The sequence below is a fragment of the Triticum aestivum genome, chromosome 4A, assembly GCF_018294505.1.
Source record: "Triticum aestivum cultivar Chinese Spring chromosome 4A, IWGSC CS RefSeq v2.1, whole genome shotgun sequence".
Lineage (NCBI taxonomy): Eukaryota > Viridiplantae > Streptophyta > Magnoliopsida > Poales > Poaceae > Triticum > Triticum aestivum.
In genome coordinates, this window is record NC_057803.1 from 695,617,510 (window position 1) to 695,642,862 (window position 25,353).

The 25,353-nt window shown below is 46.2% G+C and overlaps 2 protein-coding genes across 10 annotated transcripts; one reads left to right on the forward strand and one right to left on the reverse strand.

Moving 5' to 3' along the window:
• The first annotated feature begins 351 nt into the window (after positions 1-351).
• LOC123088202 (LRR receptor-like serine/threonine-protein kinase SIK1) lies at positions 352-7,625 on the forward strand. Of its 3 annotated transcripts, none has more exons than XR_006441743.1 (28): positions 352-876; positions 1,237-1,308; positions 1,570-1,641; positions 1,803-1,874; positions 2,172-2,243; positions 2,448-2,519; positions 2,617-2,688; positions 2,773-2,844; positions 2,939-2,957; positions 3,116-3,165; positions 3,287-3,358; positions 3,450-3,521; positions 3,604-3,675; positions 3,761-3,832; positions 3,908-3,979; positions 4,061-4,132; positions 4,249-4,320; positions 4,427-4,498; positions 4,581-4,652; positions 4,754-4,825; positions 4,922-4,993; positions 5,097-5,168; positions 5,252-5,322; positions 5,404-5,532; positions 5,627-5,965; positions 6,047-6,417; positions 6,613-7,455; positions 7,546-7,625. XR_006441743.1 is itself a non-coding variant. In XM_044510394.1 (27 exons), the coding sequence occupies exons 1-27, from the start codon at positions 629-631 to the stop codon at positions 6,970-6,972; spliced, it is 2,955 nt and encodes a 984-aa protein (XP_044366329.1). In that variant the 5' UTR covers positions 352-628; the 3' UTR covers positions 6,973-7,625. The 3 variants fall into 3 exon arrangements, 1 of the variants encoding a protein (XP_044366329.1); XR_006441744.1 differs by having other exon boundaries at positions 7,551-7,625; XM_044510394.1 differs by having other exon boundaries at positions 6,613-7,625.
• Positions 7,626-9,429: 1,804 nt separating this feature from the next.
• Positions 9,430-16,608, reverse strand: LOC123088203 (protein TPX2). Of its 7 annotated transcripts, none has more exons than XR_006441750.1 (15): positions 16,145-16,604; positions 14,924-15,079; positions 14,451-14,607; positions 13,882-13,990; positions 12,998-13,045; positions 12,447-12,568; positions 12,285-12,354; positions 11,464-11,567; positions 11,133-11,211; positions 10,781-10,846; positions 10,628-10,690; positions 10,474-10,548; positions 10,304-10,376; positions 10,164-10,218; positions 9,430-9,873 (listed from the first exon to the last, which is right to left on the reverse strand). XR_006441750.1 is itself a non-coding variant. In XM_044510395.1 (14 exons), the coding sequence occupies exons 1-13, from the start codon at positions 16,404-16,406 to the stop codon at positions 10,338-10,340; spliced, it is 1,350 nt and encodes a 449-aa protein (XP_044366330.1). In that variant the 5' UTR covers positions 16,407-16,604; the 3' UTR covers positions 9,430-9,873; positions 10,309-10,337. The 7 variants fall into 7 exon arrangements, 1 of the variants encoding a protein (XP_044366330.1); XR_006441749.1 differs by having other exon boundaries at positions 10,309-10,376; positions 16,145-16,603; XR_006441748.1 differs by having other exon boundaries at positions 10,309-10,376; positions 10,474-10,690; positions 13,882-13,987; positions 16,145-16,608.
• Positions 16,609-25,353: the final 8,745 nt, after the last annotated feature.

Sequence of the window (25,353 nt, forward strand, 5' to 3'; positions counted from 1 at the left end):
GCGAACCAGGCCTTCTCAACCATAACCCCCTCCCCCCTAAACCCCGGTGGTAATCACCGACGCGCGGGCCCGGCCCGCCTAATCGCAGCCCACCAATCTACTACCTACACAGCCTGGCCACCGGGCCCGCCGGGGCCCGCATGTCATCGTCGCGGTAAAAGCCGCGGGGGGCAGGCAACAGGCGGGCGTTCGAAAGGGAACGGGAGATCCACGCTCGTACACGACGTATAGCTGGCCATCTTCGCTGACACGGTGGGCCCCGCAGCGCCAGCCTTACCCGCCTCCTCGCTCCCCTCGCTCTCTCTCTCTTGGCACCACACCACCCGCGCTGGCTCTGCTGCCCCTGCAGCCCCCCGAAAGCAACCACAGTCACGTCGCCATCCGTCCGTCCGTCGCCAGCCACGACAAATACATTGCCCCCCCTCCCCCTCCCCCTCCGACTCGCTCCCCATCCACTCCATCCATCCATCCATCCATTCACCAGATGGGACTGGGTCTGGGAGCAAGAGCGGCGGCGGCGGCGGTGGTGGTGGAGCAGTGGTGGTAGTGGCTTCCGCGGTCGTCCGGAGAGGAGGTTTCTTGGCCCCGTAGCGAGTGAGCAGTCGACGGAGGGAAGCTGCTCGTCGGAATGGCGCAGTCGTCGTTGCGGCGGTGGGCGGCGAGGGTGGTGGCGTTGGTGGTGGTTCTTGGGCTGTTGTTGGCGGCGGCTGCGGCGGAGGAGGGAGATGGAGGGGGAGGGGACGGGGCGGCGCTGATGGCCCTCAAGGCGGGCTTCGGCAACGCCGCCAACGCGCTCGCCGACTGGGACGGCGGCCGCGACCACTGCGCCTGGCGGGGCGTCGCCTGCGACGCCAACTCCTTCGCCGTCCTCTCCCTGTACGTGCCCCCTTCCTCCCTCCCCTCTTCTTCTTGTGCTCCTCCGGCTGGCATTGCGGCGCCATGACAAGTGTTTACCTTTGCCTTTTTCTTTTCTCTTTCCGCCGTTCGATTCTTGGCCGTCCCTCTTTCTTGTCTGTGAATGCTCGCTTGCTCTTTGAAAACTTGCTGCTTGCTCCTGCTGCACATCTGAAAACAAAATAAATGTGCTTTCTCTTTCTCAGGGGACCGATTATCCCCTCGGTTCGTTCTCGCACAACAAATGATCCTCTGTTTGTTTCGCTACTTAAGTGTCCTCGAGTACTATTATTTATCTCTGACGAGTGATTGATTTCCTCCATGAAAAATATATATATGCAGGAACCTGTCAAATCTGAACCTGGGTGGGGAGATCTCGCCGGCGATAGGGGAGCTCAAGGCCCTACAGTTCATGTAAGCAGCACAGCGCACCACCACTCCCCCCTCCCCTTGCATCTTCTTAAGATTTTGTGCATTTGACGGCGCCTGAATCTTCCCATCCCCCTCTCTCTCCTTCTTTAAAATATCCATCCGATTTGACCCCTCATGCCGTGATGTGACAAAGCTTCTATACTATTTTATATATCAAGCCTACCAGCCTACCACACCCTCCTTGATTTGATTAATTTATCTCGGCCCTAATAATGATTTGCTTGCTTTGCTTTGCTTGTGCAGGGATCTCAAGGGGAACAAGCTCACAGGCCAAATCCCAGACGAGATTGGGGACTGCGTCTCCTTAAAATACTTGTACGCCACCCAATCCGGGTCTTCTTTTATTGTCCTACTTAGTACTATACTCCCTCCCACCTTTTTGCTGTAGAGATGGATATGGTTCTTGCTAGTACCAGTAGTATTTTTATAGTTGACCTGTGCCTCTTCTTGCGTGTGTATGTGTGTGTGTGATACAGGGATTTGTCCTTCAACCTGCTGTATGGAGACATCCCCTTCTCCATCTCCAAGCTCAAGCAACTCGAGGATCTGTAAGCACTGGATCATCATTTGTTTATCTTGCCTGTCCTTTTGGCACAGCCATGCCTTCTTCTGAGAATTTGATCACTTTTTGTTTTGGGTTATACCAATGAATGATAGGCTACTTGCTTTTATCTGTTTTTATGGACATTTTTGGGGCGCAAAGCATGGTTTGGGGTTATAACAGAAATATTGCTGTGAAACTAGTTTGAGTTTTGATTCACTGTGGCTTATGGATTGCTGTCAAGTTTCTATGGTTTAGAGTGCTTCAGTTAAGATGTTTACTTTTCTCTTTACTCTGGCTGCAGGATTCTGAAGAACAACCAGCTCACGGGACCCATCCCTTCCACACTGTCCCAGATTCCAAATCTCAAAATCTTGTGAGTTTCCTAGTTACCTTTCATTCCTCGTGACTCTACTTATTGTTGGATTCTTTGGCAAACTTGATGATCTTCCTCTTCTTACCTACCCTTTTGTGTTACAGTATGCATACTGCCTTAAAAGTGTTCATCTTGGGGACATTTTCCTTTTCTGCCTCATGTGGTTCTTAGTACTGAAAATTATCATTTCTCTACTTGGAATAGGGATCTGGCGCAGAACCAGCTTACAGGCGACATCCCAAGGCTAATCTACTGGAATGAAGTTCTGCAATACCTGTAAGAAATTCCCCTGCATCATGTTGATTTTGCTTACTGATTCGCTCGGGAGTCGGTATTAAAAGAAGGTGCTAACATTTTTATCCTCTTCATTCAGAGGCTTGAGGGGTAACTCACTCGCTGGAACCTTGTCACCTGACATGTGCCAACTCACTGGCCTGTGGTACTTGTAAGTTTTGTGCTTACTTGGAGGTGCTGCTTTATATCATGCAAACTGATCTTATCGGCACTGATATTTCTTCCAAATCTGCAGTGATGTGAGGGGCAACAATCTAACAGGAACAATTCCACTGAGCATAGGGAACTGCACAAGCTTTGAGATTCTGTATGTTGCTTGCTATGATTTTATCATCGATCAATGTATTGGTGCTCATTTGTCAAGATTTTTATTGATTATAAATTTCATTTATGGACTACAGGGACATTTCATATAACAAAATCGAAATTGCTCCATGGACGACATGTGCTGGCCGACCTGCGGACGATCAAACAATCCAGCGGCCCTTGCAAAGTCAATCATACGCATGTGTGGCTGATTTAACCTGTCGTCTTAGAATCGTCTGAAAAAATCGTGTGTATAGCAAGAGTCTAACAAAATCTCTGGAGAAATACCTTACAACATAGGTTTCCTTCAAGTAGCTACACTGTAAGCCTTCCTGATTTTACTCAAATTCTCTATACTTTAGCTTATCTGCACTATTGTAAAGTTGTAATATACTGTTCTATTATTCAGACTTACGCTAAATGCTTGCATTTATCTTTCGTAGGTCACTTCAAGGAAATAGACTGACTGGGAAAATTCCAGAAGTGATTGGCCTCATGCAAGCTCTTGCTGTTCTGTGAGTAAAGCACAACTCTTTAGTCTGCATAGATGTTAGCTGCTGAAATATTCAATAATGACTTTTTTCGTGTCTGACTCTTGTTTCTCAGTGATCTGAGCGAAAATGAACTAGTAGGTCCCATTCCTCCGATACTCGGCAACCTATCCTACACGGGCAAACTGTTAGTATCATCTGTAACCCTGTTTTTTCACTGAAACAATATTCCTTTTCCATTAACACTTTCTGGCTCCGTTTATCTTCAGATATTTACATGGCAATAAACTTACTGGAGAAGTACCACCAGAACTTGGGAACATGACGAAACTTAGCTACCTGTAAGTGATTGTTCTCTGATGTTGATAATATTTTACTTCAATTGGTTTGAAACACTATCTGAGGTTTAGAACTTTTTCCATACAGGCAACTGAACGACAATGAATTAGTTGGCACAATTCCAGCTGAGCTTGGGAAACTTGAAGAGCTATTCGAATTGTAAGGACGGATCTTCGTACAGATCAATATTTCCTTTCATCTGTGCAATTCTTGACCAGTTGTATTTTTGTCTAGAAATCTTGCCAACAACAATCTTGAGGGTCCTATTCCTACAAACATCAGTTCTTGCACTGCACTAAACAAATTGTAAGTTAGAAATCAAGTGTCTTTTTTTCCTGAACCATGAGTATCTCTATCTTGGTGCTTAACAGAACTTATCCTCTTCAGCAATGTTTACGGCAATAGATTAAACGGTTCTATCCCTGCTGGTTTCCAGAATTTGGAGAGTTTGACTAACTTGTGAGTACATGCGTTTGTAGAATTTTGCTTGCATTACTAACTTAATTCATATTACAGCATTACTCTGTCTGAGCAGAGTCTCATGAATTGTTCTTGTTTCAAATATGAAATAACAGGAATTTATCCTCGAACAATTTTAAAGGCCATATCCCATCTGAACTTGGTCATATCATCAATTTGGACACACTGTAAGGAGGCCCTTGTATCTATATTTGGTTACATGTTCCTACTGCATCTACTATTCTACTTCATTCTCTAATATTGTTCACCCTTGTATCTATCGTTTTGGCTTAGGGATCTTTCCTACAATGAATTCTCTGGACCAGTTCCTGCTACTATTGGTGATCTTGAGCATCTTCTTCAACTGTATGTTCAGTACCAGCCTCTTAAAATTTGTATTTCATCTGATGTGGTCATTATTTTCTGATGTTCAAAATTATGAATGTAGAAATTTGAGCAAAAACCTTCTTAGTGGGTCAGTGCCTGTTGAGTTCGGAAACTTGAGAAGCATCCAAGTAATGTAAGTGATCACCCTTGTCATGTGTGTATTAAGTTCTGTTGGTGGTCATCTTATGAAGTTGCGATGGCTGATGATGATTCATCTAATTTCAACATTGATAGTGATTTATCCAACAACGCAATGTCTGGTTATCTCCCTGAAGAACTAGGCCAACTTCAGAACCTTGATAGTTTGTGAGCTCTCTTTCATCATGCTACTAGTATGAACTACTTTGATATCTGAAGTCCATACAAGTATTTTACTGATCTGTAATTTTATCATATATGTAGGATTCTTAACAACAATACTTTGGTTGGGGAGATCCCTGCTCAGTTGGCTAACTGCTTCAGCTTAAACATCTTGTAAGTTTTTTTTGCCAGCTCCGCCCTGCAGCATTGGCAATTACTTAGTCTGCATTAGCTTATTGATTTGTTTGCAAACTGCATTGGCAATGACATTTTTCAGGAACTTGTCATATAACAACTTCTCTGGACATGTCCCATTGGCTAAGAACTTCTCAAAGTTCCCCATGGAAAGGTATCAAATGACTCCCATCTACTCTGTTTGATGCCCCTCTTACTCCCTTATTTTTGCTGATACTAACCAATACCTGCACACAGCTTCTTGGGAAATCCGATGCTGAGTGTTCACTGCAAAGACTCCAGCTGTGGCAACTCTCATGGATCAAAAGGTATCAACCAAGTCATAAGCTGAAGTTAGCTTTTCATTCAATATGCTTTTAAACTCATGTTTAGGTACTTCCATGTTCCAGTGAATATTCGGACAGCGATTGCTTGCATCATCTCGGGCTTCGTCATATTGCTCTGTGTTCTGCTATTGGCGATATATAAAACAAAGCGACCACAGCCACCTATCAAAGCATCTGATAAACCAGTGCAAGGTTTGTGTGCATCCTGTCCGTTAAATTGTAATCTATGCCAGAAAATCATCTTGTCATAATGGCACTCATCTCGATGTTTCTTAATCATGTTCAGGACCTCCAAAGATAGTGCTCCTCCAAATGGACATGGCTATCCATACCTATGATGATATTATGAGGCTGACAGAGAACTTGAGTGAGAAATACATCATCGGCTATGGCGCTTCAAGTACCGTGTATAAATGTGTGCTCAAGAGTGGCAAGGCCATCGCTGTGAAGCGGCTCTACAGCCAATACAACCATGGCGCCCGTGAGTTCGAGACGGAACTGGAGACAGTCGGTAGCATCCGGCACAGGAATCTTGTCAGCCTTCATGGCTTCTCACTCTCTCCTAATGGAAACCTGCTCTTCTACGACTACATGGAAAACGGTTCCTTGTGGGATCTTCTCCATGGTAAGGACCGGTGCCATTTTAGTTCACCTTGTTTTCTTCCGCACAATTATGGTCTGTCTCATGATCTATGATCTATTTCAGGTCCATCAAAGAAGGTGAAACTTGACTGGGAGACCCGACTGAGGATCGCGGTTGGCGCGGCACAAGGGCTGGCCTATCTGCACCATGACTGCAACCCTCGGATAGTCCACCGAGACGTCAAGTCCTCCAACATCCTGCTCGATGAGCACTTTGAAGCGCATCTCTCGGACTTCGGCATCGCCAAATGCGTCCCGGCTGCCAAGACCCACGCATCCACTTATGTGCTAGGAACCATCGGCTACATCGATCCGGAGTACGCCCGGACGTCGAGGCTGAACGAGAAATCCGACGTGTACAGCTTCGGTATCGTTCTTCTGGAGTTGCTCACGGGGATGAAGGCCGTCGACAATGATTCCAACTTGCACCAGTTGGTAAGTCATTTACACTGAACTCATGAGTCTCAGATCATATTACAGCTATCTTTTCATTGCATTGTGCAAGTCACTCATAGGAGTGAGATTGAAGTTATCTTTTGTCAACCACACTACGATCTTCAGCATGCATGATGTGCTGCAATGGTTTCCTCATATGATTTGATGATCTGACCAGCCTGTGTGTGTGCGTAGATAATGTCGAGAGCGGACGACAACACGGTGATGGAGGCGGTGGACTCGGAGGTGTCGGTGACGTGCACGGACATGGGGCTGGTGCGGAAGGCGTTCCAGCTGGCCCTGCTGTGCACCAAGCGGCACCCCATCGACCGGCCGACGATGCACGAGGTGGCCCGGGTGCTGCTCTCGCTGATGCCGGCCCCTGCCGCCGCAAAGCCCTACTCCTACGCGGCGACGGACGCCTCCAAGAAGGTGGACTACACGCGCTACCTGGCAGCGGCGACGACGCCCGACGACACTGCTGGCGACAACAGCTCCTCCGACGAGCAGTGGTTCGTGCGGTTCGGCGAGGTCATCTCCAAGCACACCATGTGACAGGGATCGACACCTCCGAAAATTTCTCCTCCCCAAGGTGTAGTGAGAGCTGGAAGTAAGATGCAGCTAGGACAGCATAGTAGAGCACGGTGCAGGGAAAATAGGCGTAGGGTTTCTTTCTGAGTAGTACATGGATGGATGGTGCCATTGCTCTTCTTCACCCCTTCCCATTTTGTTCTTCTCTTGTTCTTGGTGTTGATGATCAGAGCTTCAGGCGCATGGAGGGCAGAGTTCTCGGGCATTCATGGTGTGGATCAGGATGATCTCGTGAGCGCCATGAAAGCCCCTAGCGAAACTTCATGCGCGGTGATGATGGCGATGACCAGACAGAGGGAGAGATACTGCTACTGCTGCTACCACTGTGACGACGATGATGGGTTCTTGGATCCTGTGAGCGCATTGAATTGAATTGATCGAACCCCATGCCCTGCCGCGTGACGCGTCGCCGGCAAAGGATAGTGCGATGTAAATGGGTGTTGTCCAGTGAGTCTGCTCCTCTGTTTTTTTTACTGTATTTATGAGCTTGCTGCTCTGCTGTGGTTTGCTTTCTGCCTCTGAATCTCTGAACATCAGTGTAGGGTGGCCGCTGCTGCTGCTGCTGCTGAACTGTAGGCTGTAGCAGTGTATATCAATTTATGTCTGTTTCGCCGCCCTGCGTGCCTGTCACAGTGGATGGTGTCATCATGCACGCGTAGCTCATGCCTCCTTGAAGATGAGCGAGCTTTGGCATTTAATCTGGTGGGATGAGATGAATTGAAAAAGATCGCATGAAATGGGCCACATTCTTCCTCTTTTACAATGTCGGTATGGCTTTTGTTTGGTTTGTTTGATTGCAATCCAGGGGAAAAACAGAGGATTAGTTTCCAGTTGATTGGGGTTGGTGCTAGATTCTGCATGGAATGTAGTACAAACGATTCCTTCAGAAAAAAAAATCTTATCGAATTCAGTCGTGCGAATCAAACAATCAGGGCTTCTTTGGATTCTGTAGGAATTTTAAAGGTTTTGAATCCACACGAATTTTTGCTATGGAAGACCTTTGGATCGATCATACGATTGGGTTTACCAAATTCCTACGGAATCCATTCCTATACGCCCCTTGTTCCATAGACGTTCCAACATGAGCCCAGACTTCTTTTTATTTCTGTGCACCATCCAGAGGGACTCATTGCAGGAAATCGCGAATCATGTAGGATTTCACACTGCGTACCATCTCAATCCAACGCTTATTTCTATTTCTATTTCTATGGTTCGGTATTCACGCAGTCCAAAGAGGGAGCAGCAAAGATTCTAGCAGTCCTTCAAAGATCCTGTAAAAATTGCTTTGAATCAAAGATGATGCCCCTGAATATACAGCCTGAGCAGAGCAGTTCTTCCCGGCAGGCAGGGCATGCGGACAACGGGGGCTCCTGTTGCGGTGTCAAACCCTTTCGTTGGATGGCTTGTACACAACACGCTAATGTCTCCTCCTCGTCAGCTAGTCAATGGCAGTTGTGTCCTGCGACTGCGACTGCGGCTGCGATCACACGTCCTCTCAGGCTCAGCCTCAGACTCGGGGACCCTGCGTCCCTGCAGACGACGCGACGTGCCATGCCGTGTCCGGTCTCGCCGCAGCCTGCCTGAAGAGCCTCCGGACTGAACCCCCTGCCCGCAGCAAGCTACCTACAGTGCTGCATGCCATGGCTGGCACGGCCCCCGGCATCTCCTTCTCCCGGACCGAGACCGAGCAGGGCCGGCACAGGTGTTCCCGCAGCGACGCGGGCACTGTGGCGACGCGTACTCACGACGACGGCGCCAGCGTTGCGCGGGCGTGTGGCATCGGTGCATGCGCCCGACGCGTGCGTGCCCGTGCTGTCCGATCGATCCGTCTGTGGAATGTGGAAGCGATGCCATGCATGCATGCAGCCGGCAGGCGTGCTGAGGCGCGTCCTGTGCCGGCCGGCGGGTGCGACGGCCGATGAGGCGACGACGCTTTATTCCTCGGCTCCTGCTCATGGACGGGACGGACCGATGCGCGGGCCGCTGTTGATGGGAGGATTCGTGGTGTACGTACTCGGCTGCCGGTGATTCCTCATCTTCTCGTCGTCGTCTCCGGGGCCCCCAGATCGACCTCCGGGCCGGCCCAACGTACCAGTACACTACACTTCTACTGCGCCGGCACTGCTCGATTCGTTCGGCTACAGCTGTGTCCTCTGGAGACACCCGTGGTGCCGCCAGCTTATTAAGCAGCGACGCAGCTCCTCGGATGAAGAGGCACAAAAATACATGCACACGTGTTCAGTTTTGTTGGCTTCTTCCCTTCTCCTGCCCCAAACTTTGCATCCCGTTACTTCAAACCAATGGAGCCCGGTTTAAAAAGAACAAAAGTTTTGCCCTCTTCCTCTGCGCGCTTCTCGAGAGTTGGCAGCTTCGTCACACGAGATTCATTCACGATACGACCCGGGAAACTAAGGAGAAACATTTCGCAGGGCACACAAGAAAACTGGGGGATCAATGCCACACAGCAAGCGAACAACTTTGCCAGATGCTTTGAACCGGTGGTGTCGTCGTTACAACTTCAGAGCCCACCACCAGGCGCACCAGGTCAGGTCAGGTCAGGTAAGGCAAGTCGCTCTCCCCAACAATACGAGCTATGGCTGACTGGGTTGTTTTGCTTCTCTAGCTGTACAAAAAGGGTTCGACGATCTCCGGGACGGCGACGAGCAGCCAAGGAGCTACGTTAAGCCGTGCGACAGAGGCCGAGAACGGGGCAAATCGGGCTGGTCTCTGGGAGCAGCTGCTGAAAACTGGCCGATGCCGGAGATCGCCGGGGAGGGCAGCTTAACGGCGAATAATGTTTCGCTTCATCCATCTTGTTAGACTTAAAGAGTCGGAACCCTACTCTCCAAAATTAGACGCTTTAACCTACAAGGTGTGGAGAAGGGCAGTGTCAATATGCAAACTCAAGTTGCAACGTTTTCGATCTGAACAAGAAATCATACTGTTGTAATGTCTGTACACTTTTACTGCTCCATCCGATCCAAATTAATTGACGCAGTTTTAGCATAACTTTGGTACAAAATTATGCTAAGGTTGCGCCAATTAATTTGGATCAGGGGGAGTGGCCCGGTTAAATTCTTGCGGTCGTGAAGAAGAAATGGAATCAATCATGAGATGCAGTGCGAGAAAGTATGCGTTGGGAGAAACATGTTTACCTTTGTGCAGGCTGTCAAAGAGAACTGTATGATATTTTTCCTGACTAAAGTCGGTCTGAAAACAGTTTAAAAAGTGTGAGGTTGTAAATGCAATTCAGCAAAAAAGTGAGAAGCGACCTATAAGTAATAACAGCAGGTACCTTACCAGGTAGTTAAAGATACCGCTTACTAGAGCTAGCAATGAATGGCACCAATCATGTTCTCTTTGCAGTCCTTGCAATAAAAATAAAGGAGATATTTCAGCACTTTGAATTCAGATTAGATGGGAAGGGATCGCAAACGCGAAATGAAAGGTTAGCAAGTGAATAACCTTGGTAGTGATATAATTTGGGCGTTCACTGGTCTGGTGGCCCATGGTACGGCAGGCTTCGGTACTTAAAGAAAGCTGCCAGAACATGCGTCGATATCAGAGTGAACAGTGAGGTAATTTGAAGGTGATCCATTTTTGTTCTATCAGTACATACTTTGTTAAAGAGTTCGGATAATGGAGGCTGCTTGCTCTTCCGGCTTGTTGACAAGTTGAATTCCTAGGATTGCCGACCAGAAGGTATGGATATTTTGATAAATGGAAGGACTAGGGGAAAAAAACAGATGAAAGGATACGGCGAAAAGCTAACCTTAGGCACTGTAGGATTTCTTTTGGCAGTTTGAAATACACCGATGTCTCCTCTGCTTGCCAATATCTGTTGAAAGGAGAAAATACGACAATCATCGGTGCGTCTGTTGTCTGAACTAACTATATGGCAAGAACTATCCTATACTTATTATGTAGTTGATCATTATGCAACTTCTGTTCCAAATGGATTTGTCGCATCAATGTAAAGCAATTAACACCAAGAACATAAATTGCTCATCAAAATATCATTTCAATAGCCAATAGGGCACTCTGGAATGTACCTGTGGAAACTAGAAGGTTTGACTGAAAACTAGCTCATAAATAAATATACAAGACCTGTACAGGGCAGATACCTTTTTATCCAGTGGCAGAGCTTTAAATTTAAACGTGCCCGTCGTGCCATCTCGGTCATCTTCTGATGTTTTATCAATGCTGTTAGCAGACAACAAAGAAATAGATAGTGTCACTTTATTCCCAAGTTTCAGTGTTTTTTGCAGAACTATATGTAAGACCTTATCAGCCCTTATCTAGATCAAGACAACTCTGCCTTGACAAACACTAGAACAACAGAAATAATTATAAGATCTCATCGTAAGCAATATATTCTTCCAATTTGAATATCATATAGGATAGATTAGAATTTAGGTAACTGCAACCAAGGCAGAAAATAAGAAGCAAGCTTACTTGTGAAGACTAGTTGCACGGTTAGATGAACACACTGGCGTTTTTGGTGCAACATTGACATGTTGTATATTTGCATGCTGATGAGCCCGAAAAGGTTGCACGACCTGATTGAAGAGAAGTTCTGAATGTTGACTCACAAGATCTTGTATAAATATAAAAGAAAGACAATAAATAAGGCATGGTGCAATCTGATATCCCTCCACCTAAATGAGGGAAATGACCATTGTAGATGCACATTGGTTCAAGTTCAACTGCCGAGGGTAAATAGGAACAAACTGAACAGATTTAGGCTTTAGCCACAGGATTAGACGCAAAATAGTGAACAAGCCACAAAGACAATTAAGGCAAAGCTAATTACAAGCTATGGTGTACGAGTAAACAGCTACCATGAAACATTGATATACCTAACCTATATTCTCTGCAGATCCTTACATTTATCTGTTTCATGGGAAAATAGAACATCAGCAAAACCAGTCCTGAACTGTTCGACTATCAGTCCACAAGAGAAATGTTACTGGAAATATATCTTCAGTTTCCCACAAAGAACATATTCACAGCCTCATAACCTTGTTCCTCAATATAAGAAATTGCATGCGTACAATTCTCCCATGATTGCCAAATTATCTCAGGAAAAATGGGCCCATAAACCATGGAATGTATCAGTACATGTTAATTGTGGGATTGTGTAGGGTTTGCTAATATCCGTGAAAGGGTCCTACTGATATTCTTCATATATAGGTCATGATATGAAGAATCATCTGCCAATGAGATTAATGAGGACTTAAACTTGAATATAGATAATAAGCAGTTTTATAGCCTACCTTTCTAGTCGGTGCCGATTGGGTCGTACAAGCAGGATCCCGTCTGTCTAACTGCTTTGAATTACTTGGGCTGAAATTTGAAGGTAAAGGTGTGAAAAGGATATTAGCAGAAGTATCTTATGTTCAGGCATCAAAACAGAATAGCATGTGAAAATGACTTACACTAATCTTTGAATCCTTGACCTCTCTGCTCTCAGCTTAGTAGCCAACTCAGGTTCTCTCGGAACTGTAATCTTCAATTTAGGTAGAACGGTGGCACGATCATAGCTACTGCTCATAACATTCTGCGGGATACATGATAAAGTGACGTCAAGCAAAATTTGAGGCCTTTATTGGCATCATATATTTTTAGTACTCCCTCCGTCCGAAAATACTTGTCGGAGGAATGGATGTATCTAGATGTATTTTAGTTTTAGATGCATCCATTTATATCCATTTCTGCGACAAGTATTTCCGGACGGAGGGAGTATAATACAATGTCTTTACAGGACAGTGTACTGCAGAGTGCAACAAACATGAACCTATGCCTAGTTGCACATCATGTATTACTATATTTTTAGAAGGACAATCAAGTATGCTACCGAAAACATAAGATAAAGTCACTTGACAGAAATAGAAACATATTACACCAAGAAAACTATTCAGAATTTAAAGAATAAATGAACGGTACAAGAATCAATGTCTTTTATGTCATGCTTCGAGGGCACTTTTACCTTTTCATGGGCCTTGTGAATCAACTCATGTTGATTTGTAGCAACATCCTGTACCAAAATAAAAGGTAGCTTCAGGAGAAAAAAAAATGACATGGTTATGCAACAAAAGTGATGCAAATTAGCACCTTCAGTCATTAGGAACATCTCTAGGGATAAACAACCAATGGTTCAACTATGACGACCAGGGGCACAAAATCTACACTAAGCCCCTACGCATATACTGGACAAACTATATTTCGTGTACCAGAGTTTAACAGTAACTGTTATCATTAAGAAATAACATGTATCAAGCATTTTCAGTTCAAGTCATGGATTTTTTTTTAAATCAAATCAAGACTATTTTACTGAAATTTCAGTGAATTGTTGGTACTTCCAGTAACAAACTAAACAACAGTACATCCCAGATTTAGCAGAGAACTTAAATGTCATTTTCGCTGGAAGATAACTACGATTGCCGTAAATTTTCATGTAAATGCAAGCCTAATCCATGTGATGTGCAGATGCAATACAGAAGACAAACTGCACTTGACTACTGACAAGGCACAAATAATCTCACGAGCTACCTAGGATCTTTTCCCTGTGGCAACACTGAAGCCCCCAAGTACAGACAAAATTACAAGCACTTGTAGAGCTAAACACTAGGAAAGTTTGTTGCCACAATTCAAGCTGACTTGTAAAGTAGGGAAAACACTCAATTCTTCTTGTGCCTGTTACTTTAATCATGCTAAGTGCATTGACAAAAGGTTGTACACGAGGTATAATCCTGTTGTTAATTAATATGTGGTCTAAGAAATGAGACAAAGTTTCTCCCCAAATAAAGAATGGGCTGAAAACAAAACCCAAGATGTGGCAATTCAAACCCCCAAAAGGAAGTACTAGCATACCTTGTTGAGATGACCTTTTTCAAGTTTCTGCCTTTTACCAGCTTGTTGAGTGCAATCATTTGAGCTAATGGTACTTCTGTCACTTCTCACTCCAACTGATTTTTTACTACTGAAAGCAAACAGAATTGAAGGTCACACAGTATAGACAGAAATAAACACATCGTACATCTACTTTATATTTCCTAGATTCAATGTAGTACAAAGGCATAACTGAAAAGAAAGAAATGTGGTGAGACAAGACAAAATGCAGATAAAGAGAATAGTAAAAGAGAGAGCTCCCCTTTGAAGTAAGACCGTTTGTGAATTGTGACTGAAGCAAAGCAGGAACCAACATACATGTATACCAGTGTTAACGACAACCTTTTAAGTATGCATGGGTGATTTAATCAAGGGGACAGGTGAATAAACCACATGAGTAACAGAGACATACAAAAATTGCTAGTGTGGTTGGTAAATTTTGAAGCTAAAAGAAACAGCAGACTACCCATAAACAATAAAGCATAGAAATAATTTTTGTAGTCAGCCCTAGAGATTTTCAGAAAATCAATTAGCACAAGGAGTCGACATACGGTACAACATTCTTCACTTCAAGTTGCTTGTGTTGCCTGGCCAATTGACTGGCTGTAGGCTTCATCAGTGTGGACCCCTTGGATAAACTCCCCTTCACAGCACTTCGAGTGACAGGTTTTCGTTCATGTTTTGATGCTCCATAGCTCGGTATCCGTCCTATTTTGCGCAGAGTACACAAAACAATTACATTTCATGAAAAGGGACGGGGAAAAGACAGGAACCATGGCAGGCTAAATTCCAGAATGATAAACAACATTTTTTTTTGAACCGGGCTATCCCCCTTAATGATAAACAACATTAGTGATCAAATTATTTGATATGCAATGCTCTGTCTTAACAGTACAATATATAAATATGAGCAAAAAGACTTGGAAAGCAAGCACTCCATCCTAAACATATAGCAAACATATATGTAGGTGACAACTGAATGATGTAACAAATCAGCAGATATAAGCATTTGGCTAATTAGTACCTTCATTTGGTACATGTGATCGATATATACTTTGTTCAGTTGCACCAGAACAACGTTGAGATGGTTTAGGGCAACGCACAGCCTCTATATCTGCAACTGTGATGCTTCTTAGGTTTGGCAGCCCAAGGTCTTCAGCCAACATCATTGCAATCAACGCTATTTAAACAAAAGAGAAATGTTAGTTGTATTAACTAGGCAATTAAGGGCAATACAAAATTATAAGAAAAGTACTGTGAGGCTTTAAGAGCAAAATAAAATAACACTGCAACACATAATGTTCCATATAGATCAACAGATGTGGCTAAAAAGTAACTGCACACAGTTTGTGCATTTTTTATCATTTAGTGTTTGCAGTAGATGAAATGTAAAGCCGGTTATAACTACTGTTGAAACTATAATTCTCCCTAGCAAGCACTAATTATGGGTTTACCCTTTTGCTCGTTAGGATGATTTTAGAAGTATGGAAGTAACCAAAACAAACTGCTGGAAATTAACACATTTCTTGCAACTTTTGCACTTCATCAGGCTTTGAACTGAGGAGGCATCAATAACACATTTCTTCTTCTGTCAGGAAAATAAGAGGTTAATATCGTAGTGGCTTGTTTGTCTGACCATCAACCCCTAGCCCCCTACATTTCTATCTACCACCAATTGCAATGCTACAAACATGGAAACCACTGCTCGCAGCCAATATCCATGTTATGTACTGACAAATACTCAAACCCAGAATGCTGCCATGATACAGCATTGCCAAAATTAAACTAAGTTCCTAGAGTTTCAGAATAGCATAGAGCATGCTGGTCTCAAAACGTCAAATCTTATCCGCACCATCATTGCCCCAGACGGACCCCAGGGGTCAGAGAATTACAATAAATGGACGCGCAATTTTGTCCCTGGTATAAGCCTAAAACCACGCCCAGCAAGTTTCTCCAAATAGGAATAGCGACGCTAGTACTTGGAAGGGGGAATACGCTACTCCGTAATTAGAGTACTAATAAATACGAAATTTCCTACTAAATCCATCGAGTTGGCCCACCCAATCTCCAGCATAATGCGCACGCGAAAGGCATGAGGCGTCAATCAATCTGCACACGGGAAGCGCAAACCCGCAATCGATCGAGTATACTGGATGTAATTTCTGGAATCGTGGACAGAGCAGGGAAACACGGAGCGCGGGGGAGGGAGGGAGGGAAGGATGAATGGGCGGGGAGGCAGACGTACGGGAGGGCGGGTAGCTGGGGGCGGTGGCGAACCAGAGCTCGGCGGCGGCGGCCTCGGCGGGGGCCTCGGCCTGCGCGAGGTCGAACCAGCGCGGCGCGTCGTACTCGTAGTCGAGGTCCACCTCGAACCACCGGACCTCCATCACCATCACCCCGTCCTTCTCTTCGTCCTCCACCTCCTCGAACCCCGCGCCGTCGTCGTCGGCGGCGGCGGAGCAGGAGGAGGAGGAGGCGTCGCGCATCTCCTCGTCGTCGCTGTCCATGGCGCGCTCGGTCGGGGGGCCGCGACGGCGCGGGGAGGGGCGGGCCGGATCCGAGCCCGCGGTCGGCGGGCGGCGGGCGGCGGGCGGCGAGGTGCTTGTTCGGCTGGGGCGCAGGCGGAGCGGAGGAGGAAGGAAGGGGAAGGCTGTTGAGGAAATTTGAAATGCGGGGTCGGAGCACGGAGGAGGCGGAGCAGGGGGCAGGGCCTGACCTGACCTCGGCCTGTGCCGGATTTGACCCCCGCGCGTCTTTCCCACGCGCACCCCTGTCCTTCCCTCATTTCACTCCACGAAACCAAACAGCGCTGGCACGCACGCGCCCGAAGGAGCGTTACGCCAATTCGGCAGTGACTGAGGACCGATCTGTAAACCTCGCGTGTGCAGGCTTTGTGACTTTTTGGGGAGCGTGGGGCCCACGTGACCGCTGGGCCCGCAGTCCAGGGCTCCGGGCCGTGCTCGTCGCCCGCCGGCCCGCCTCGTATGGCCGCGAAGAGAAACAAATCCAGACAATAAATGTATATCGCTGGACGACAGACAGCTCGTCGGAAAAGAAACGGAAGTCGTATTCGCTCGAGGTTTTGTCCTGGCGACGGACGGGCGTACACGTAGTACGCGGCCGGGGAGGGGAGGGGCAGGACCGTACTTTCCGCTGGGGCGCAAGTCCCTCGGCCTCGGGTCCCGGGGAGCATCCGATGCTGGCAGAGCGCCTGTCGGGCAGGCCCCGCTTCCATTCCCTCCCCCCGCCTGCTCCATCGGGATACGCGTTTCCGTTTTGTACGTACGCACTGTACGCGCTTGCTCCAGTTGTACTACTGTAGTACGAAGGAAAATGTATGTGTAGCGGCTGGCTGGCGAGAAACAAACGAGGCGCGCACGTTATGTGTGGTCGGGTCCAGTCCGGGTCTGCGAGGAGATACATCAGACGATACGCGTGGAGAATGTGACGGAGCGGGTCTGGGCTGGCTGGTGGTCGGGCGCGGGCTTTTCCGTCACCTGCGTGCGGGGTGGGGTGCCGCCAACGCCTTTTTATCCGTTTTTGAACGCGAGAGCCACCGGCCGGTCTCGCAACGGTCACCGACCGGCGCGGCAGCGGGGCCAGGGGTGGCCGCCCCCCTGCCATGTTGCGCGCTTGCGCGTCCCGGTTGGGGTACGCTTTGCGGCCCGTCGCTGCCACGACCTCGTATACTGTCGTATCGCACCGAGCGCGACGATGCGTGGTACTACGCCGGACGTGTGTGGGCAAACAAAACGTCGATGCCAGATGCCTACACCTACCTCTCCGATGATGTGTAGTTTTTTCTTTTTTTTTAAAAGACTTCCGATCTGTTCATCAACTGTCAGAGAGGCGGAAGGCAGGGGAAACCATAATGTCAGGTGCGCCTAGGAGCCGCGAGATCAAATCGTCACACGAACAATGGCGTATGTATGTGTACCCACCGGGCATTATTTGTCTATTGTTACCGGCTTTTCTTTCTAATTAAGCCTTATTTCGACCTCTCCATCCAAGACTCCGAGTCATTCTCAACTCGTTCCAAAACAAAACAGAAGATGCGTCCCCATTAAACACCGCGTCTAAAAACTGAATAATGTTTTTGTCTAAGTAATATCTTGCCTTCATTGGTTTCGCACACGAGGAATCGGGATCTGGGACCAGCCTCCGCCCTCAACAAGCCAAAACTGCATGGTTAAACTGTGCCCTCAACAAGGCTTGCAACAGAGAACTGCATGCTGGCTTCGCAATGTGCCTAATGAGATTGCCAACATTGTAATCTCTGACTGTGATCTCCTGTGTTGATTAATGAAAGTTCCTTTCCCGTAAAAGAAAATTGTGCCATATCACGGAACCTGAAAACCACATCTGCCTAAGAATTTACTAGACGGACTAGTGCACCCATATTGTTTATTGAATCAATCTCATACTCATTTTTGAATAGTCCTTGTGAAACCTTGTCAGCATTTTAAAAACACTAGTCGTGTAAATTAGGGTGGATTGTGCCAACGACTTGATAAGAATATACTTTCCTTCGATGGCGGCATATATTTCTGCCTAATGTAAGCCTCTTGTTAAGCATGTCTCTATAAATAGAAACATGTCCGCTTTCGTTCTTCGTGCCTTACTAACCAACCTTAACCTCGAGCGTCATGATTGGGGCTGCTGATCGACTCATTCAAGATGACGTGGTCATCAGGGCCGAGATCGCTCCGAGGCTCGCTCACGTTGTCGTTGGGGTTGCCATTGTCATCGTCGTCATTGTTGGAGTTGGGGGAACCCACCATACAGATGTCATAAGTCATGGTGGTTGTTCACAGGCTGTCTGGGGACTCGCCCGTCTCCTCTTCCATCTCTTTCACTTTATCGTAGGCACTTTTGAGGACTTCGATCAGGTCTTCAATGTTTGCAACAAGATGGTTGGTGGGTGGGACGAACAATTGACCTTTCCCGTGGACTCCCAAATTCGATCGTACAACGAGATCAGATTGTCCAAAATTGTGAGCTGAATTCGATCTATCATCTCATTCAGAAGAAATGATGTGGAGCATCCTATGGACATCACCATGTCGAGAGTTCATTTGGCAAGTGACACGTGCGACATCTACTTCATACATACAAAGGTGAATCATCCCCTTTACACGTGTCCACTTGTGCCTTTCGAGGATGGTATACTACTTGACCCCTCTCTCGTGTGCATACATAGGTGTGAGCGGAGCTACACATTCATCGAGAAGGAGTCCAAGAAGAAGAGAACATCTACAACATCCAAGAGGGACGCCTAAAAGCGGAGAAGGAAGCGCCAAGAAGAAGGCAGCTGCTCCCAGGCGCCCCCGTGCCCACGGGCCTCCCAGGCTGGCGGTCCTGAAGACCCCGTGCGCACGGGCGTGTATCGTGCCCATGGGACCCTCGTGTCCACGGTCCTCACGGACCCCGTGCGCACGGGCTCATGCGTCAGGTCTCTGAATGCCCCATGTGCACGGGCTCCACTTACCCCGTGCGCACGAGGCCCCCCTGAATGTTGCTGCAGGCTTTGCCCATGTAATGTCCATTTCGCCCCTGCTTACTCCTTCATCTCCTAGGACTATATATACTCCTTCATCTCCTCCATTTAGACTGAGCTAAGAATAGATCTAGACATTAGAGATTAGCTCATGTATCTCCCCTTGTGGGTTCCCTCTTAAGGGAGAAGACTCCATTGGAGTACAAGACCTCCATTGGAGAAGATCCTTAGGGATTCATCAAGACCTCATCTCCTTCATAGGATTAGGGATGAACTTTACCATGTATCTTGTTTCCCTTTGATTGTTCATGTATCTTGTGGATCTTGTGTGGATTTGAGTCTACTGGATGTGTGATTGGACTTGTTCTTGAGTGTTCCTCTTGTGATTTCCCCCTTGTGTTCTTCTTGTTCTTGGGAATTTCCCCTCCAATTCATGAAAGATCTCCATCTAGGGTTCCACAACATATTGGTATCTAGAGCCACGTTGATCACAAAATTGGAGCCTCCCCTCCTTGTTTTCTAGCCTAATTTTGCTTCTTCTTGCCCAATTTCGAAAATCCCCACAAAAAGAGCCATACCATTTTTTTTTGTGATTTGAAGTTTCTTGTGAGTTTTTGTTGATTTCAATCCATGAATCTGGTGTATAGCAAGTAGATCCACCTCCAATTGCATCCCCATAGCCTAATTTTTCTTTTCCCCCCTTCGAATTTGACCTAGAAATCGCGAATTTTCCACCTACCCCGTGCGCACGGACCCCCGAAAAGTCTTTGGACACCCCGTTCCCGCGGACCTACACTGTACACATGGGACCCCGTGTGCATGGCCTTGGACCCCGTGCGCATGACCTACATCCACCACGACTTTCCACATCGACGACGACCATCCATTGTTTGAGACCATCTTCAACCGGAAGCAAGGCCGGTTCCCCCCCCCCCCAACTTCGTGAAAGGTTAAGTGTGACGAAGGTATCCATTCCGTCATAAATTTTTTCTTCCTTGCCATTACATCTTGATAACCCCACCATCTTTGCGAATACCTTCATACCTATTGAGACTAGCTATTCAAGTATTGCTGGGCTTCACGAAAACTTGTGCACCATAGTGATATGATATCATATTGTTACATCATTCGATACCTGATATTGTGCAATTGCTTGATCCTGTGCATATCTTGTGATACTTGTCCCATATTTGTGGTTGAGGCTCATTAAGCATAGTGGAAAGGAAGAGAAGAGCAAAAAAAAAGCTTTTAAGCAAGAAAAAGAAAGATCATAAGCTTATAAGCAAAAGAGAGTTGAGCATGAAAAGAGATACTTGTGCATGAGGATACATGGAATAGGAAGCAATTTGCTTGCATGCATATAGGTTGGTGCCAAGTGGTGAATCATGCCCAAGTGTGCAATCAAGCTAGTGCTCTTCTAGTGTTTGTGCAACACGAGCTTCATCTTCCTTAGGCAATTTTGTATTGCTCATCCCTATAGTTGCACAAGCCCCATTATCCCACCGTGTGTGTTTCTTTATTGCCCTCCTCTATATTTATGATCACTTGCTTTGCATTTTGAGTCCTTTGGATTTATTTCAACATTTAAAATATCTTGGACTTCAATTTGCATGAATTTGTGCCACTTGTCCTAACCAAGCCACTCGATAAGCTTTACTTTGTAGGTGTGAGTGAACAAGTCCGGTACCAATTCCATTATTCTCTCATTTCACATTGAGTGATACAAGATACGTCCTCAACTTTGGGACAATGTAGCTTGGTATTGTTTACCTCATTTCCTACTCACCTTTGCTCGAGTCTTGTGATGGATAGGAAAAGCACATCATCTCTGGTCTACAACAACGATGACGAGTTCGATGCCGTGAAGAACTTCATTGATGCCAAGATGGACAAGCACATGGAGGAGCTCAAGTCCCTCATCAAGAATCACAAGAGGTATTCCTCATCCTCGAGAAGACGCTCAAGTGCAATGACTCCCGAGCTACCATCTCCGACAAGTACACAACGACATTGACACCGACAAGACCATGAAGCTCAAGGCCATCAAGGGCGTACCACAAGAACGGAAGAGCACCCTTCCGAGAGTGCATTGGCTTCTCTACCAACCCCGTGCATACGGGCCTTCGACCCTCGTGCACACGGGACCCCGTGCACACGGCCTCCGACAACCCCGTGCGCATGGGCTATAAAGAGATGCGACATCAACACCAAGACTACGGCTCCTTCAAAAACTTTGGCATCTCTGCCAAGGGACTACAAGGCATCTTCGCCTTCGGATGTATGACATCTTCTACTCCACGAGCTCAAGTCCACTACTTCCACGAGCTACTTCGACTTCACCGGCGACGATGAGATTCCATTCTTTGGGACTCATGACCCCGAAGAGTACCTCGAGTGGGAGTGCAAGATGGACGACTACCTCAAGCTACACCAAGTCCTCTCCGAAGATCAAGTGAAGTGCTCCACAAGTACCTTCCACGACTACGCATCTACATGGTGGCTTCATAGACCTTCGACAAGCTTCACCATGACGTGGCCCACGATGAAGAAAGCAATGAGGCGAGAATTTGTGCCTTCCACCTACACGGAACATCTTCAACGCAAATTGGAGAACACCATACAAGGATTCAAGTCCCTCGATGAGTACTTCAAGAACATGAAGGAAGCCTTGCGACGTGCCGGCGTGGACGACCCCATTTGGATGAAGTTCTACTTCATGATGGGATTGAACAACGACATCTCCAAGACTATCTTCCTCGAGAAACACAAGTCCCTCGACAACAACTACATTGGTGCTCTCAAGGCGGATCAAGAACTCATGAAGGCCAAGTCTACTCGACCCCAAGCACACTTCACGACGACCGAGCTCGAAGATGACGTTCCCAAGTTCGACTTCACCACCATCCCTCTTTGTGGCATTGATGGTGCCGAGTCTACTACTACTATTTTTCAAGATGTTGCGGCAACAAGTACGACTACAGAACAACTCAAGGACTAAGATCTGGAGGCAAGCGACACAGTGACGAGCAAGGATGATGCTTCCATCTTTGGAGGGGAGAATGATGATGTGCCATCTTTGGCCTTCATCCATGGCGACGGCGATGAGATGGTTGAGCATGGGATTTTCCCTTCGACCACGACAACATATGATGACTTGAGTGACTTGTGCCACCATATCGAGAGTGAGAGTGACTTCACCACCAGCCACATATATGACGAGTTGCCCATTTCCCATGTGAGGAGAGCCACAACCCCCACCACTTGAGTGAGATGAGTGACTCCACCATATGTGAGTTCGAGTGGGCCTACCTTGAGGGAGTGAGTGAGCCACCACCACATACAGAGAGTGATGTAGTTGATAAGGCATGTGAGGCCATTTTGATTTCTAACAACTTAACCTCTACCTCTATTGTGTCTTCTCATTTGGTGCTAGGTCCCATATATGATGATGCGCCGATCCTCGATGACTTCGTCCTCCCTTTGGACATGGCGATGGCCATGGTGGACTATGTTGCACCCCCACATGGTTCCATCATGATGATGGCGTTGACCATGATTTGGTCTTTGCCACCTCACCTACACCACACGAGTGGAATGAGAAAGGTAACATAGGTGAAGGTGATGCTCTAGTCCCACTAGTGGACATTCTTGACATTGATTGCTCGCATGATGTTGATCCACCTATTACCATGCGTCATGCTAGTATGATTTCCCTAAGCGATGATTTACCCATTTATGATGAGTTTGATGATTGTCATGTGGAGTATATTAGTTGTGATGCCATGTTACATAGGATTTCTTGTGATAATTCTCTTGGTCACATCATGTTTGATAATCCGCTTGACTTGTCATATGCTATGCATGAGATCTCCCGTATGTCATATTTGCAATATCATTGTAGTGACTATGCATATGCCATTAAAATAAACCCAATTTGCACATATGACATAGATGACTAACCCATGGTTATTGCCATTTGTTTTTCTTGTGATGATATTGATATGCTTCCTTTGCATAATTTATCTCATATGCCATGCCATGACCACCTAGCTTCGGACATGCATTGCTTGCCATGTTTTCAATTTGCTCCATATTATGCTTCCTCTATTGCACATGAGGAGACCCCCATAGTTTCCTCATACATGTTAGGAGATTTTGATACATCCTATGATTTGCATGATTCCCGTGATTGTGTGCACCATATGCATACCATGAATAAAAATGCTATTGTTGTGCCACATACTTGCTATAATTTGCGTTCCAATCATGTTGAACACAATAACTGTCATTGCATGATGAATGACATGTTTCTCTACCGTGCTTCAAATTTCTTTGAGCATTGCTTATCTTGTGCTAATTCTCACGATCACATACACATAATGATGGATGATGTGTACATTTACCACGCACACACTTTTTTTGGTTTCTCTCTTTTGTGTGGGTACCCATGCACACTCGTCAACCTCACAATCCCATGAGTTAACGAAACGAGCTCAAGAGAGCAATGATGATTTGGGATCCCGTGGATTGTCCTTACCACCATTCCCTTTGCGCAAAGACTTCGTGCATCTCTTCTACATGGCCCTCACATGGTTATGGGTTATTTATCACTTCTCGCTTTATGCCCATATTGCCATGTTCATATTGCATGATATGCTCTTTCCTATGCCTTTGCCATGCCTTTGTGACCCATGCTTTGCATTACACATGATGATTGATTGTCATACTTGTATGCGTATTTGCATGCTTGGTGTAGATATTGGTTGTTATTGCCATGTTTTCTATGTGCCCCATGCCTATGATGATACATTGATATTGTTTTGTGTTCGTGCTTGAGATATGTCATGTGCATTGTCTACACCTATTATTTGCTCACATGACATGATTGCCATGATTTCCTCTAGCGTGTGGCATCTTCGCTCCACTAGTTCGCACAACGTGATTGATATGCTTGCTTATGTTGCATCACACATGATTCATACTTTCTCACCTCATGCGGTTGATGGCATCCATTTCCATGCTTTGCACATGATTGCTATTACATGTTGTCATATGTCTCCATATGTTGCCTTTCTCATGCTAGATAATTTGCCATGTATTGAGTGCAATAATTATTCTAGTCTTGCTAATGAGTTTGCCCCCATAACATTCTCACATATATTTGGAGATTTTGACATATTCCTTGTGAATGATGCTTGTCTTACCTCTTTGCACCATATACCTAGTGCCATGAATATCTCAATTGTTGCATCATCTTATTCATGCACTTTTGCTTCTAATGGTTATGTGCAAGAGAATAGAACCATCATGATGGACGATGTGTTTATCTACCATGCACATACGTTGTTTGCTTTCTTTTGTGCATGTGTAGGATACTTGGACTTCGTGTCGACTTCCACTTCACGTGAGTTGACCATTTGAACTCTTGAGAGCGAGCCTCATACACTCGACCATGACGCGCTTCTACACCACATTTCCTACCACTTCGGCATTATGAAGGATGCACGAGGACATGCTTTTGAGGTGATATCCTTCTATCTCGAGAACACCCAAACCATGAGCATGCATATTGTGGACCATACTTCATGTGTTGCTTGCACCATGACACTTTGCACACATGCTAGCGATATTGCTTTGACTTATCATTGCCACATTGCAATGCCTCATGACATATATGCCTTGTATGTTGCATCCAATTCTTGGAGTACTTGCTTCTATTATATGTTTGGTTGCCACAATGTCATTTCTTCACGTATGCCATGCACCTTTGATTGTCACATGATTGACTTGATTGCCTCACACATGTTGAACAATTGCTCTTTCCATTGTGTTGAGTGCCACGATATCTTTACTGCACCCTATGCACATTATGCTTGGATTGTCTTGCACTTACACCATGTGTTTAGACATATCATTATATTTGGTGTTGTGGATGATTCTTATGCCTACCATAGACC

Bases quoted from the DNA above. Each gene is read 5' to 3' on its own strand.
- LOC123088202 (XM_044510394.1), top strand. From the start codon at position 629: ATGGCGCAGTCGTCGTTGCGGCGGTGGGCGGCGAGGGTGGTGGCGTTG. The intron at 3,522-3,603 runs GTTAGTATCATC...GTTTATCTTCAG, and splicing joins CTATCCTACACGGGCAAACT to ATATTTACATGGCAATAAAC. The intron at 4,321-4,426 runs GTAAGGAGGCCC...GTTTTGGCTTAG, and splicing joins ATCATCAATTTGGACACACT to GGATCTTTCCTACAATGAAT.
- LOC123088203 (XM_044510395.1), bottom strand. From the start codon at position 16,406: ATGGACAGCGACGACGAGGAGATGCGCGACGCCTCCTCCTCCTCCTGC. The intron at 13,991-14,450 runs GTATGTCGACTC...GTTTGCTTTCAG, and splicing joins GAAGTGAAGAATGTTGTACC to TAGTAAAAAATCAGTTGGAG. The intron at 12,569-12,997 runs GTAAAAGTGCCC...TGTATCCCGCAG, and splicing joins TTCACAAGGCCCATGAAAAG to AATGTTATGAGCAGTAGCTA.